At 40.3% G+C, this 16,119-nt stretch overlaps 1 protein-coding gene across 4 annotated transcripts in view; it reads left to right on the plus strand.

Moving 5' to 3' along the window:
- The window catches only part of FARP2 (FERM, ARH/RhoGEF and pleckstrin domain protein 2), a 139,241-nt gene that overhangs the window by 7,371 nt on the left and 115,751 nt on the right, over positions 1-16,119 (plus strand). For all 4 annotated transcript variants that reach the window (XM_034955575.3, XM_034955576.2, XM_034955577.3 and 1 more), the window contains exon 2: positions 9,477-9,683. In XM_034955575.3, coding sequence (XP_034811466.1) covers positions 9,501-9,683 — 183 coding nt within the window. In that variant the 5' untranslated portion in view covers positions 9,477-9,500. The remainder of the gene's footprint in view (positions 1-9,476; positions 9,684-16,119) is intronic.

Raw genomic sequence — 16,119 nt, forward strand, 5'->3', positions numbered from 1 at the left:
AACTCGGCTATGGGATAGACCATCGCCTGGAAGGCAGGCTGGCCACCAAGCAAGTAGGGACCGCAGGACATTGCTGAGGAGCACTGCAAAGGCTTTGAAAGTGAAAGTGACACTGATACCATGTTCTACAGAAGGCTGGTCAGGACTTGGGGACTGAATCCAGCCAGGCCAGTGCCTGCTCAACAAAATACCAGCATTCCCCATAGGATTTAAACAAGATCAAGAGTCTCTAAGAGTGTAATGTTAAAAATGTCCAGGATACAATGCAAAATTTACTCAGCATGTGAAGAACCAGGAAAATAACTCGTGAAAAAAGACACAGGCTAAAGCTGAGGTGGTGCCTATGTTGGAATTATCTGATAGACTGTGGTCTGCAGATTTGTGGCCTCCATGAGCTTGACCTCCTAGTGTTTATCCTGGGAGTATGTGACTGATTTGGCAAAAGCACATTGCAGATGTAATGAAGGGTACGAATCAACTAGCCTGGATTCGTTGTCTAGATTATCCAGGTGGGCCTTAGGTAATTATATGAGCCTTTAAAAGCAGGGATCTTCCTCCAGCTGGTAGCAGATGGGGAAGGCAGAGAGACTGGAAGTATAAGAAGTTTTCAACGTAACATTTCTGGCATGGAAGATGGAAGGGGCCATGAGCCAAGGAATGAGAATGACAAACAGCTGACAGCAAGAACTAAGGACCTCAGTCCTATACCCACACAGACTTGAATGAGCCTGTAAGTGTATTCTCCCCCAAGAAAATCCACATAAGACCCCAGGTCAGCTGACACCTTGACTTAGACCTTTTGAGACCCTAAGCAGAGAATTCTGGTGAGTTACATTACACTCAAACTTCTAACCCGTAGACACTGTGAGATAATAAAAGGCTGTTATTTTAAGCTGCTAAGTTTGTGGAAATTTGTTAAGGCTACAGTTAAAAAAAAAAATAAAACTTTATAAAGCCCCTATTATTAAAATAGTCCAAGAAGTAAAGCTACTCTTCAAACAGATGGAAATATAGAAAGTCTTGGCAAGAAAACAGAAGATATAAAGAAGTGGGAATTTTAGTGAAAAATACAATAACTGAAATAAAATGGATGAAAGAGTGAATTCATAATGCATGGATTTACAGTTCTTTAAATCAGTTTTTTGTTTGTTTTTAATCTTTTTAATACTTTTCATTTTTTCTTGACAACTATTCCTTCACAGTCATTTTTAATATATTTTTTCTGCTCTACATCCTGAGAGAAACTTCTCTAGTAATGAACTGTAGAAATGATCCCTGTAAATATAGTCTTATGTTTTTTAGTCTTGAAGAATTTGCACTGTAATCTGTTGGACTGGGAGCCATGCCGGATATTAGTCTCACCCCTGCACAAATCAGGTCTGTGGCCTTGAGCAAGCAGCTTCGTTTTCAAGGCTGTAGTTTCTTATGGAAAGTAGAGACTGGGCCAGGATTTCATAAAGTAGGAGCTTCTCTCTCCCTCTCTCTCAGCTTGAACTCTTGCATGGGTTCCTTGAATCCTTATGTACATCAAAAATTATTGCTAGATTTGTTTTTTGTTTTGACTTGTGGAAAATTCCAAACATTCACAAAAGTAGAGAAAATAATAAATCAAAGCCCGTGTATACAACATCAATAATCAACACATGGACAGTCTTTTTTTCCTGTACCCACTTCCACTGATCCCCAACTCGTTGGATTATTTTAAAGTAAATGCTAGATATTATTTCATTTTATCCATAAATACTTTAGTATCCATCTCTAAGAGAGGGACTTTTTTCCCCTTCATGTACCCACAATACCACTAAAACACTAGAAAATAATATTAACCTCTTAATATCATCTGATGCTTAGTTAGCATTCGTATTTCTCTGATCTGTAAATATTTGATTCAGGATTCAAATGAGGTCCTATATATAGCATTTGATAACATCATACCTTATAGATAACATGTCTTAGTAGTTTTTATTTACACACATACACACACCGTTTCCTTTTTTTGTTGCCATTTACCGAAGAGACAAGGTCATTTATCCTGTAGGATTTCTTTGTGGTTCTTTTATTCCTTAGGATATATTTTCCTGGTGACGTAGAATGAAGTTACTGGGCTTTGAAGTCACTTGAAGTAATTTTCTTTAGTTTAGCTGATGTCTTGATTTACAGTTAAGACCATTTGTTTCATTTCGTTTGGGTTTTTAGGACTTGCTTTTCTAAAATGTTGATTTAATTTTGCTTTCTAATTATGTGAAACCATTTATGAGGTTCCCATATCAAAACTACTAAACACCGTGTACAGTTTCCAACATTGTTTACCCCTTTCACTTCCTCCCTCATAGGTAACCATTTTCACTAGTTTTTGGTTTATGCTCTTTTTTTTTTTTAATATAAACAAATACATACCACTTTGGGAGGTTAAAGCAGTGGCATCACTTGAGCCTGAGAGTTCGAGACCAGCCTGGGTAACCTAGTGAGACCTCATCACTACTAAAAAAAAAAATATATATATATATATATACACACACACACACACATATATATTTTCTTCCTCTTTTAACAGAGGTTAGCATGCCATGCACCTGGTTTTGCACCTTTTATTCACTTTCACACCAAAGCAGCATATACAGATCTTGCTTTTTTCTGTAAAGATTTTGATGTTAAATTGGATGGCTTCATACCATCCCCCACAGAAGTGTTGAGAATCAGTTATCCAGATTCACTTCAGCTCCTAAAACTTCTGCTTTTCAGTTTGTAGAATTTTGTTTAACATAAAATCAGGATACCAGGTTGTAGAGATCTAAAATACACTCTAAAGGAAATAATACATCCATTTAGTGTTCAGGCAATTAAAAAAAAAAAACCTGGGGAGTAAAAGTAAGATTTTCAAATATTAGTTATGTAGAAAGAAATCTCTTTGGAACAATTAGTCTGTGTGTGTACTATGTTGCTGAATTTGTCTGAAAGTGATCTTCCTTTTCTTGCACACATTTAGCCACTGTTGCATAGGAAGATTGTGATAACATGATTTTATGGGGTATATTTAATTTTTGGCTACCAAACACTATAAATTAGTAGAAATCAAGAACACATTTTCTTTCCATTTGTTCTCACATTGAGCTGCCTTATCACAGAATCATGGATTCTTAGACCTGAAAAATATCTGATTAACCCTTCCCTTCCCCTGTCATTTTCCAGTTGAAAAAGCTGGGGCTGGGAGTGGTGCCGTGACTCAGTTTGTTAATGGCAGAGTTGAAATTGAAACCTGAGTGTGCTGGCCCTGAATTTCCACCATCCCCAGCTGCTGCTGCCTCCTTCCTTGTTCCCCATTAGCACCTGCCTTTTTATTTGGTCTTTTTTAAATCACAGCTTGGTAGATACCTTTCTGTGTCAGTAAGCGCTCTTCCATCAGCAGAGTTCTTGAGTTGTTGACTGCCCTTCCTGGTGTTTGAGGGACAGGGTTGCCCACATATGGATCCTCCTCAGTGGTCAGCTCTGTGCAAGTGACACAGCCATCCTGAAGCGCCTGCTGGAGAAGTGTGTGCAGATGAGTTCTGCAGCACCCTTCTCCCCAAGCTTCTGGGGCCAAGCCTGGTTTCTGTGATGCTGGGGCCACACTGCCTTCAGACAACACTGTAGCAGTGTTGGTGTGTTTTTATGCAGCAGTGTTCTGGGGAGGGTGTGCAAGCCCTGCTGGCCCGCCCACCTGCCCAGCCAGCCATTTCTCATTAGCAGTTTGAAGGCCTTACTTTACAGTACAGGTCTTGACATTTTTCTCTGCTTCCTCACATTGACTATTTAGTTCCTTATTCTAAAAGTTAGTAATGCTTAGAAAGAGAATAAAGAAGGATCCGTCTCTTGCTGTGCTGCAGTAAAGAGGTAATGCACCCCAGGGCCGAGGGATTGAGGAGGAATTCCATTTGAACATCATCAGCAGTGAAGTTTCTTCCCAATGCTGCAGTGGACTTTCATATTAGATGAGTGTAGTGAAATATTAAGTTCATATTCTGGTTTCTTGGGTTGGTCATAGAGGAGTTTAGTTTTTCATTTTCCCAAAGCAGACAGTGAAAAATATTTTAGGAAAGGTGATTTTTTTTTAATTGCAAAATAGAAATGTTAGCCTCTACCCGTTACTGTGGATGGTGGACTATGCTTTTGTCTAAAAAGCCATGTGCTGATTTTCCAGCAGAAGGGGAAGAGTTTTGGTAGCCAAGTCTGGGCCCAAGTCCTAGCTCTGTCACTTCTGAGTTATTTGTTCCTTGGCAGGTCTTTTTTTTTTTAATAGATTTTATTTTTTAGAGCAGTTTTAGGTTAATAGCAAAATTAAGCAGGAGGTAAAGAGATTTTCCATATACCCTCCACCCCCACATACACACAGCATCCCCTACTGTCAACATTTGTCACTAGAGTGGTCCATTTGTTACAAACCTACTCAGTACATCATTATCACCCAAAGCTTTGGCAGACTTTTGAGCTGAATTTTCCAACTTTAAAATGGAAATGACACGTCACGGGGTTTTCTTTTATTATTAAATGAGACTATACCCACAAGAGCCGAGTTTGTAGTAGGCAGGACCAAATGTCAGTAGTGCAAATTGTATCGGCCACCAGAAATGTTTTTAGGAATGAAGACTGCAAAGCATTTCATTCACGTTGAAAGAAGATGGCACAATAAGCTGAGTCCCCCACAGATTCTTGGTTGTTTACATTGCCACTTTCCTCTGGGTATCTGGGAAGTTTCGCTGGCAGGAGCAGGGATGGGCAGAGGTTGGCACCAGGTTCCTGGGACCACAGAACATGGTGCGCCAAGGACTGTTCATGGCCTTGCCGTGTTCCTAGTCTAGCCTGTGCGTTCTTGCCTCTTTAATACTTGTTTATAAGCGCACAAAGCAAAACAAATGTAATTTTCATTAGTCAAAATTTATGTGAAACAGCCTCAGCCTCCCGAGTAGCTGGGATTGACAGGCTTTGACACCGAGGTTAACCGACAGTCACAGCAATGGGGTTACCTGCCGGTTTTCTATTGATGTATTTTTTTACATTTCTTTAGAGATAGAGTCTCACTATGTTGCCCAGGCTGGTTTCGAACTGCGATTCTCAAGTGATCCTCCCACCTCAGTCTCCTGAGTAGCTGAGATTATAGGTGTGCGCCACTATTCCTGGCTTTATTAAGGTCTTTTTAAGTTTTCATAAGCTTAGTAATAAACTTAAAGTCTTAAACTTAAGTCTTAGTCTTAAATTTAGTGTTAAAGTCTTAAATATAAGTCTTAGTCTTAATCTTAAAGCTGAGTAATTATTAAACGGATAGTTTATGCCACGTTACTATTATGTGACAACAAACAGATTTTTCTTTGGGATATCAGCAACAGAGTACCACAGGGTCATCTCCTCTCAAGTGAATCTGTCTTCTTAAGATCAGTCTCATGAACAAGGGTATCTTGTTGTGGCCCTGCATCTCAGCTGCAGCCACGTTGACGTCTGTCTGGGCTAAATGAAAATGAGGATGTAAGTCGCTGCTTGGAAAGTGTGCAAACGTGTAAAGATTTCCTCCGTGAGCCACATATTTGAGAAGAGCGTTTGATATTCCTTAAGCTAGGAAAAGTGTTTTTTATTTGTCTAGTGTGTCATGTTCTCGTGGAAGAGGAAGCAATGTTAAAAAACTTGTTTTAAACATTTTTGTTATAAAATAAACACACATAAAAACATGAATCAGATATATGGCTTAATGAATTATAAAATGAACACTGTCCAGATCAAGAAATAAAACTGTGCCCTGCCCACCTAAGAACTCCTTCTCTGTGTTCCATCCCAGTGACAGTCCCTCTCTTCCATCAAGAAGGGACCACTTTTCTAGTAATAACTTCCTGGTGTTTTCTCTTTATGGTTTTATCAGTGGAATGTGCACCTCTAGGGATTACAGGTTAGTCTTGTCTATTTTTTTTTTTAGCAGTAGATGTTTAGACATGACTTTCTCATGAGTAGAAGAGAAAGAACCTGAAGAAATTTTTAAAGCTATACTTAAGAAAACATAAATGAGAATTATACAGTAGAATAAATAAGAGAAATGACTTCTAAAAATGTATTTCAGTTGTATAAATGTTTACAGATTTGTAGCATTACTTAAGGGAAAGAATGCCTTTGGTGACCAAAGTAAAACATCCTACCCTTTGTTTCAGAAGAACCCACTGTTGGTGGTTCTATATTTAATAAATGTTGTGAGCTGACCAAGAACATATAGATCACTTATTTTTATTTTCATGTTTTCACGTTGGAGGTACCTTCAAAGTGGAAGTCTTCTTCATTTGCATTCTCTTACTTTTGCATTAACTACTCAATAAATAAAAGTTTGTGAAAAAGACAAATATCATATATTCTCACTCATATGTGGGAACTGAAAAAAAGTGATGGTTACCAGAGGTTGGGAAGGGTAGTAGGGGGTGGGAAATTAAGAAGGATTAATTAATGGGTACAAAAATGCAGTAAGAAGAAATAAGATCTATTGTTTGGTAGCACAATAGGGCAACTATAGTTAATACCTTATTGTATATTTCAAAATAACTGGAGGAGTGTATTTGGAATGTTCCCAACAGAAAGAATTCGTAAATGTTTGAGGTCGAGGATATCCCAAATACCCTAATTTGACCATTACACATTGTTTGCTTGTATAAGGATACAAAACTTGAGTTAGACAGCAGTTTAGAAGATCTATTATATAGCATGGTGACTCTAGTTAGTAACAACATATTGTATTTCTGAAAATTGCTAAGATACATACCGTATTTCTGAACATTACTAATTTTTGTGGATTTTAAGTGTTCTCACCACAAAAAATTTGAAGTTTGTGAGGTCATGCATATGTTAATCGCCTCAATTTGGCCATCCCGTAGTGTAGACATATTCCAGGGCATCGTGTTGTACATGATAAGTATATACAATTTCTGTCAATTAAAAAATAAGAAAAAAAATCACATACCCCATAAACATGTACAATTATGCACTCATAAAAATTAAGTAAAAGTTTGTGGAACTGAAATGAAAAGGCTCGTTTATGATTCTCAGAACTTCATATATCTCATGTTTAATATTAGTGTTGCAAAAACGGTAATTTTGTTAAAGTGTTGTTCTGTTTGTGGTTGTAGTCTTTTGTCTTTTGCTGTTATCATCTTTACAGTACATTTCATGATGTACCAGTTCATGTTTTTTGGTGCCAGTGACATTAAGTAAATACTTAGCAAATGTTTACAGTAAGAATTTAGTTCCTGCCCTCAAGGAGCTTCCAGCATGGAGAAAGACAGCTGAAGATGATGGGTAACTGCCAACCTGTGCCAAACGTGCCGCTTAGGTAATAAATGTGTCAGTCAGTGGCTTTGTTTAGGAATTAGGATGGGACCTTGCACTGCCTTGTTGTTTTGTTCATAGTACTCACATTTTGCTTGTCCCGGAGGATTTAGCTCTTCATTTTTTGCTTTCTTGTTTGATAAATTGGACGTGTGCAGAAGTTCAAAAGGTTGTCTTTGTGGGTAAGGTTTAAGTGTACAGTAGGAAATGCCTGGCAGTAAGTCACTGAGAGCCTATTTGAAATTAAGAGATTAAAAAGGTTCTTTTCTAGGTGTGGTGGCTCGCCTGTAATCCCAGCACTTTGGGAGGCCGAGGTGGGAGGATGAGTTGAGGCCAGGAGTTGAAAACCAGCCTGGCCAACATGGTGAAACCCCATCTCTACTAAAAATACAAAAAATTAGCTGGGTGTGATGGCGCATGCCTGTGGTCCCAGCTACGCCAGAGGCTGAGGTGGGAGAATTGCTTGAGCCCGGGAGGTGGAGGTTGCAGTGAACCAAGATGGGGCCAATGCACTTCAGCCTGGGCAACAGAGCAAGACTCCGTCACCAAAAAAAAGCGGGGGGTTCTTGATTTGCTTGTCTTGATGACAAAATAAGCATGAAAAAGAGGAAAGGGCCAGGAGACTCGGAGCAATTAAGTTGTCGTGCAAGGGGACTGGGCTAGAAATTGAGTGAGATTAACTCTTTAAAAGGTTACAGATTAGTGGAAGACTCTGAGAGTGATTGGGTGAGATAAAATAATGCGTGCAGTGCTACATGCTTTGTTGATTAAACACCGAGCATTTGTATCTCACCTCCACCAGTTTTGCCATATTTTTTGCCATACTATGTTTTATTGTATTAAATATTTAAAAATTGATTTTTAAACATAAGACATTTCACAAGGGAAGTTGCCATAAATAATAGATTATTAATAAATATTAAAAACAAGCTAGTATTATTAATTCTAGCTGATACTTAATACTAAATATTTAGTACCTAATACTAGCCTGATCTTCGTTAAAAACAATGAAGACACATTTTACTATCTTTGTGTGTCCCGTGCCATCATGTTGCAGACTTCAAATATACACAATAAAATCTGTTTTAAAAAATATATACCCAATTTGAATGGAAAAATAAAATCTACAGTGCATTAAATAAATAATGACAAGCATAGCACTGTTAGACTTAACAGCTTGCAAGCAGAGACCTTTCCCTTGGCACAAAAGGAGAGTTGAAAAGGACCTGAGCTCCTCCCTAGGCCAGGTGTTTGACCTTCTTGGGCCCTCATTGTCATCTGTTAAGTGGGCTGTGGTTAGTGATGAGGGGGTTATTGTGAGTATGGGGGTTATTGTGAGAATGGGCAGGAGCTGGGAAGGGCCTGACCAGGGGCAGGTGCCTCCTGCTACCAGGCATGTGGTCCTTGTTACCCTTATCCAGGCTGTCATTCAGTTCCATATGTGAAATTACATCCCAGACTACCAGTGGCACCCACTCCACCCTGGCGAGACACGTTAGAAAAATCGCGGGTTACAAAGCTGGCAAAGACAAACCTGGCTGTTTTCATCTCCTTTATTGGCATTTTTCCTCAGCTGGAGTAGCCCTTTACTCCACATAAAGTCAGCAGAGGGGAAGAACAGCTGCACGAATGCCTCAGCTCTTGCTGTGCACTGCCTGACACGCGTTGATGCTGTGCTTTGTGGAGCCTGTTTACGTTTGGTAGAAATGGCACCATCTAGTACTTAAAAAGGATCATCACCACAATAACTGTTTGGGCTGGTGGCGAGAGGTGTGCCAGGGAGTGGGCAGCCTAGGGTTGGTGTGGCAGCCCTGGGCTCTCTTGCCTCTGCTAGGTGGGTGGGTGGTGGTGATGTCACTCGTTTGTGAGGTCTAACTGGTTAAATGAGTTAATGGGTATGCCTGGCTCATAGAGCATCTGGAAATATTGTTATTGAGGGTGGTGCTTGTTATTTTATGCTCCACCTATGAGTGCCTGAGTAGAAAATAATCTTTTGTAACACTTTCGTTTGACGTGATTAAGAGTCACAGAAGTTGCAGTAATAGTACAGAGGATTCCCATGTCTCCGATAATTTGTCTTTTACCTTGTTTTAGTACCTAAATAATGTGATAATTCCTTCATGTGGTTTTTTTTTTTTTCATTTTAGTGTTTTCTTCACTCATGGTGAAGAATGGGGGAGATAGAAGGAACATACAGAGTCCTGCAGACTGCAGGGACACGCTTGGGTGCCCAGACCCCTGTGGGAGTTAGCACCCTTGAGCCTGGGCAGACTCTCTTGCCCAGAATGCAAGAGAAGCACCTGCACCTCAGAGTAAAGCTGCTGGACAACACCATGGAAATATTTGACATTGAGGTAAGAAGCATGATTTTTGGAGGCATATTTCCTTATATCTTCTAACAGTCAAATTATGTACCAAATTCCATTTTGCTGGTTAGACTTTGCATATTAAGTTGATCAAGAGTAGCTTTGGTAACACATGAGAAAATCCTTAGAAACAGTAAATCTGAATTTCTCCTTTTATTTGGAAAGTGGTATTGTATCTTTTGTTTAAAATTGTAGTACAATTTGGTCTTTCTACTCATCTTCTTTCGTGAGAGGCTGGCTAAGAGACTGCTGGAAGGTGCAGACTGGAGCCAGATGGTACATCCAGACCTTCCCAGCTTAAGCCACCTGGTCTCAGCGAGGCCCGGGCCACCTGGATGCGGGGATGCCACTTAGCTTCCATGTGTGTCAGCTTCCTTTTCTGAAACAGAGGGACAATTATAATCCCTCTTTCTCAGAGCTGCTGGTGAGAGGATTGAGCAAACACACAGAGCCTGTCATGCAGGAGGTGTTGTATGGTGTTAACATATAACTTAATTTTCTAGGTCAATGATAATACAGTTTTTATTTGAAAATTCCCTGATAGAAGATTGCACTGGTAATATTAGCAAGAACAATTAAATATACTAAGAATATATGCATATATCAATATTTAAGTAACACTATTTTTTAGATCCATGTGATGTATTAGAAAACATTTTTTTGTTTTTCTACATGTTATTAGCATGAAAGTTCTTTTTATTCATCTTTTACTTTTTTTTTTTTTTTTGAGAAAGGGTCTTGTTCTGTCAACCCAGGCTGGAGTGCAGTGGCGCGATCATGCCTCACTGCAGCCTGGACCTCATGGGCTCAAGCGATCCGCCCTCTTCAACCCCGGGAGTAGCTGGGATTACAAGCATGCACCACCACGCCTGGCTAATTTTTGTACTTTTAGTAGAAACGGGGTTTTGCCATGTTGCCCAGGCTGGCCTCAAACTCCTGGGCTCAAGGGATCCTCCCACCTCAGCCTCCCAATTGCTAGGATTATAGGTGTAAGCCACCGTGCCCGGCCAAAAGTTCTTTTTAAAATTATTTATTTTCATATGTAATACACAAATACATTCTCTTTTTTCTTATTTTTTCTGGCTTTCAAGTAACATCTTTAGAAGCTTTTCTTGCTCTTAATGGCACAAAAGTAAGGACAAGAGAATGAATTTAAACTAGCAGGAGGTTTATTTACACTTGGGAATTTCTTTTGAGGAGTCAAGATGCCACACAGAAAACAAAACTATTATTGAGCTGTGGACCTTATTGCGGAATGCATTGCATGGGGTGGGAAGGAGGGAAGAGGGAACACAGAGGAGGGGAGCTTGGTGGGTGGGGCAGTGAAGCTCTGAGCAAGGTGGTCTCTGGCTTTGAGTGTTGTTTGAAGGCAAGTATGGAGGGTGTAAGAACTCAGGGGACCTGGATGCTTTTCTGAAGCGCTTATCTGAGGAGGAAGTGAAAGATAATTTCATCAGGGCCATGGTAACTGAAACTGGTAGGACCTGTCTGTGCAACTTCCCACATCACTTCTGTTGCAGAGAAGGAGGTCTGAAGCTGGGCAACCTTTGAACCCTGAAGAGTAGCAGTCGGCTGCCCTTTCACCAGCTCTTGGGTGACTTTCCTGTAGGAAATAGGTTAAAGTCTGGACACTTAATTAGGCTCCCAAATCTTTTTCTTTTTTTTTTTTTTTTTTTTTTTTTTGAGGTGGAGCCTTGCCCTGTCACCCAGGCTGGAGTGCCACGGCACGATCTCGGCTCACTGCAAGCCCTGCCTCCCGGGTTCACACCATTCTCCTGCCTCAGCCTCCCGAGTAGCTGGGACTACAGGCGCCTGCCACCATGCCCAGCTTATTTCTTTTTTTGTATTTTTGGTAGAGACTGAGTTTCACCATGTTAGCCAGTACGGTCTCGATCCCCTGACCTCGTGATCTGCCCGCTTCGGCCTCCCAAAGTGCTGGGATTACAGGTGTGAGCCACCGCGCCCAGCCCCAAATCTTTTCAGTCAAGTGTTTGGAGGAATTTCCACCATGTAGTCATCCTCCAATAAACACATTTACCGTTGTCTAGGCTTGTAATAGGTGCAAAATTTAAGAGAAAAAAAGTAAAAGAAAAATAATTGTACTAATAGGTTTACTTTTAGAGTGTCTTTTTTTTTTGTTCTGCCTACTGGACTTTATCAACTAAAACTAGGACCCAGAAGAAAAAAGCACACATTTGTTGTTGAGTCATAAATAAGATGTAAATTCTTCTCTAAGAAATTCACCTTTACTGAGTATGAGTCATTTTATACCTAAGGAAATAAGAGATGCCATTTTGTGAAGGTTTTACAATATTTAGAGCTTGTCAGTTTTAATAAATTGAGATTATGGTTTCAGTTAAATATAACCGTCATGTTTGGTATTTGATATATCTGGCAGAGTTACCAGAAATTAAAGAACTTTTATCTGAAGCAAAAGAAAATGGTCTTGCATATTCTGAATATCCTGGGTTGGATGGGGTACTTTTTTTTTTTAAGAGACAGGATCTTGCTATGTTCCCCAGGCCAGCCTCTAACTCTTGGACTCAAGTGATCCTCCTGCCTCAGCCTCCCAAGTAGCTAGGACTACAGGTGTGAGCCACTGTGCCAGCTTGGGGTATTTTTTACATTGTGTTGCCTGCTGATACACACCTTTAGGGAGAGCTAAAATTCAATATATTGTAAGTTGGTTGTATTCTGCTTCCAAGTACCCTGTCCTCCACAACTGCATCAGTTAGCTTTGCTAAGTAACAAACCATCTCAAACATGGAGCTTAAATTACAGGTCTGTGTGTTGGTTTGGAGGCTCTACTAGGCTGACTTGGAGGGTTGGGCAACCTGGGATTGCCTTACCCACACATTTGGCACCCTGGTTGGAACCTCATGTGCAGAATCTCATTCTCCCTCCAGCCCACTTGGCCTCATTTTTGTGGTCACAGAAACGTTCTCAGTTCAGAAGTGGGCACTGCAGTGTCCCTTGGGCTCTTGGCTTGGAGTTTGTCCATTGTCACTTCTGCCACATTTTATTAATTAAAGCAAGCTAACAGGCTAGCTCTGATTCGAGGGGTGGAGAAGTAGAGGCACCTTGATGGGAGAGCGGCCAGGAATTGGTGAGCCTTTTTTGTAATCTACCCTGACAAATATTGCCAGTGTACCAGGATACAGCCTCTGGAAGTGCAATTGTCTGTGCCACTCTAAGGTTTGGTGTCAGTGGGCTGGTGTGTAGGGCCTGCCCTGAGTGGGCAGAGTCCCCTCCTGGGGAAGTCCACCCTGCATAGCCCCACAGAGGCAGGCTTGTCCCGCCCCCTCTTCCTTGTTGTCTTTGGATCAAGGCTGGTTGCCTGACCTGAGCCCACCATCACTGTCTTGCTGTCATTTATCCACTTGTCTCATTCGTATTCTGTCTTTCTGCTTCTTGACTTTACATTGGAACCAAGAGACAGACTGTGGTCAGGTGGTTTTTGCTGTTGGACCTGTAGACTGAGGCAGACATTCAGCTACAGGGTGTCGGGTGCACTGAGCAGTGAGACCCCTGGCTGGGCAGGTCTGTCTTGGTGAAGACACCACATCCTAGTGCCTGCTTGCTGTCTCCCTGCTCCTGAAATGCAAGTTCTGGGAAGGAAAGGCTGTATTGTATCTACTTCTGTGCCTCTGGTGTTTGGAACAGGGCCTTGCTGAGTAAACGTGTTAAATGAATGAAATCGAAAGTTAGATTTGGTTAACAGACTTTAAGAATGTTTTGAATTTTTCCCTCTATAGCAGTGTTTTCTAACCTCAGGAATTCAATTTTGTTTTGTTTTGGGGTTTTCTGGCCATATGCACCTATCTTATTTGTCTGTTTACTAGATTATCATTTCACTTAAGTCTTAAACAGTAGTGTTCTTCCAGGGAGATGTGCTGATATTAAACTTGAAAAGCACTAGCTTCTTTTGTATTCTCATGGCCAGAAAACACTGACATTGTGTGGTGCTGTGCAGATTCCCCAAGTTGATATTGGAAGTTTACATTTCAGGAGCCTTTTTAACATAGGGGAAATTTTGATGTTTCGTTGTTTTTAAAATGTTTATTTTTTGCTTTGGTGAAAACATAGACCAACTTGGCCTGAAGACCTCAGTGTTGGTGCTCATGGCTGTCTGTCCATGTAGAAAACCATGTTGAGTGGTTTTATGTATGTCTGCAACAAATAAGCCCTGGCTGTCTTCCTTATATTTTCTTCAGAAAGTTGAGCTCTCTAAGTCTCCAGTTTTATTTATATCTCCCATCTCCCAGAGTGTACAAATGAAAATCTGTTTTCTATCAAGGCAAATTGCCACAAGAATGGCAAATGATTCTAGAGCAAAAACTGCCGACAGAGAAGCTAATGGAGGTGATTGAGCACAGGGTTGTATTTTGTTCCCGTTCTTTCCTTCTAGATCTAGAAATGCATACGTGTTAATTCTTGCAGCACTCTTTCTCTAGATCTAGAAACACATGCTTGTTTATTCTTGCAGCTCTTTCTTTCTAGATCTACAAATACATGCATATTTATTCTGGCAATGCTTTCTCTCTAGATCTAGAAATGCATGCTTGTTTATTGTTGCCACCGATAAGTCAAGATGATTTGAAGCTAGAAGCTATTCAGTATGTAATAGTGTTGGTGGATAAAATGGAGCTGAAATGTTTTAACAGCTTTATAGAGATGTAATTCACATATCATACAATTTACCCATTTAAAGTGTAAAATTCATTGGTATTTAATATTCACAGAAATGTACAACTATCACCACAGTCAATTTTAGAGCATTTTAATCACCCCACATGTTTTAGCTGTCACCTCCTCAACCTCCATCTCCCTTCCCCTCAGCTCTAAGCAGACAGTAACCTACTTTCTATCCCTATCGATTACCTTGTTCTGAACATTTCATATGAATAGGATCATATACTATGTAGTCTTGTATGACTGGCTTTTTTCACTTAGTATATGTTTTGAATGTTCATCCATGTTGTAACATGTAGCAGTACTTCATTCTTTTTCATGGCTGAATAATATTTCATTGTATGGATATATACCACATTTTATCTGTTCCTCAGTTGATGGACATGTGGATTGTTTCCATCTTTTGGCTATTATGAATAATGCTGCTGTAAACATTCATGTACAAGTTTCTGTGTGGATGTATGTTTTCATTTTTGAGAAGATAAAGTCGTCTCTTGGTATCTTAGCAGGAGTGGGTCTAGGACCCTTGAGGATACCAATATCCATCGATGTTCAAATCCCTTATATAAAAAAATGGTATAGTATTTGCATATACACATCATCTGGTGTACTTTGTTTATTTTATTTTATTTTATTTATTTATTTATTTATTTTGAGATGGGGTCTTACTGTGTCGCCCAGGCTGGAGTGCAATGACGTGATTTCAGCTCACTGCAACCTCTGCCTCCTGGGTTCAAACAATTCTCCTGCCTCAGCCTCCCGAGTAGCTGGGATTACAGATGCCCGCCACCACACCCAGCTAATTTTTTGTATTTTTAGTAGAAACAGGGTTTTACCATGTTGGCCAGGCTGGTCTCAAACTCCTGACCTCAGGTGATCCACCTGCCTTGGCCTCCCATAGTGCTGGGATTACAGGCGTGAGCCACTGCGCCTGGCCATCTGGTGTACTTTAACTCATCTCTAGATTACTTATAATACCTCATACAATGGAAACACTATGTGAATACTTGTTATACTGTATTGACTTTTTTTTTCCTATTATCTCTCATTGTACTATTACTTTTTATCATTTTGGTGGGGTTGTTTTTATCCTTTTTGATCATCAGGTGGTTAATCAAATCTGTGGATGCCAAACCTGTGGATACAGAGGACTGACAGAATACCTAGGAGTAGAATTGCTGGGTCACATGGGAAATCTAGGTCTAATCATTAAAGGAACTGCTAGACTGTTTTCCAAAGTAGCTGTGCCATTTTGCATTCCTGCCAGCAATGTTATATGTTCCAATTTCTCCACATATTTGCTAACACTTATTTTTTTCTGACTTTTTTATTCTAGCCATCCTTGTAGGTGTGTAGTAGTATCTCATTGTGGTTTGAGATGATATTTTTATTTTTATTTTATTTTTTTTTTTTTGAGGCAGAATTTCACTCTGTCGCTCAGGCTGGAGTGCAATGGCATGATTTCAGCTCACTGCAACCTCTGCCTCCTGGGCTCAAGCAATTCTCCTGCCTCAGCCTACTGAGTAGTTGGGATTACAGGCGCCCACCACCATGCCCGGCTAATTTTTTTTTTTTTTTGTATTTTTAGTAGAGACGGGGTTTCATCATGTTGGCCAGGCTGGTTTTGAACTCCTGACCTTAAGTGATCCGCCCCCCCCCCCCCCCCCGGCCTCCCAAAGTTTTGGGATTACAGGTGCCAGCCACCATGCCCGGCCTATTTTTTTTTTTTTTT

Source organism: Pan paniscus, chromosome 13 (assembly GCF_029289425.2).
Source record: "Pan paniscus chromosome 13, NHGRI_mPanPan1-v2.0_pri, whole genome shotgun sequence".
Taxonomy (NCBI): Eukaryota; Metazoa; Chordata; class Mammalia; order Primates; family Hominidae; genus Pan; species Pan paniscus.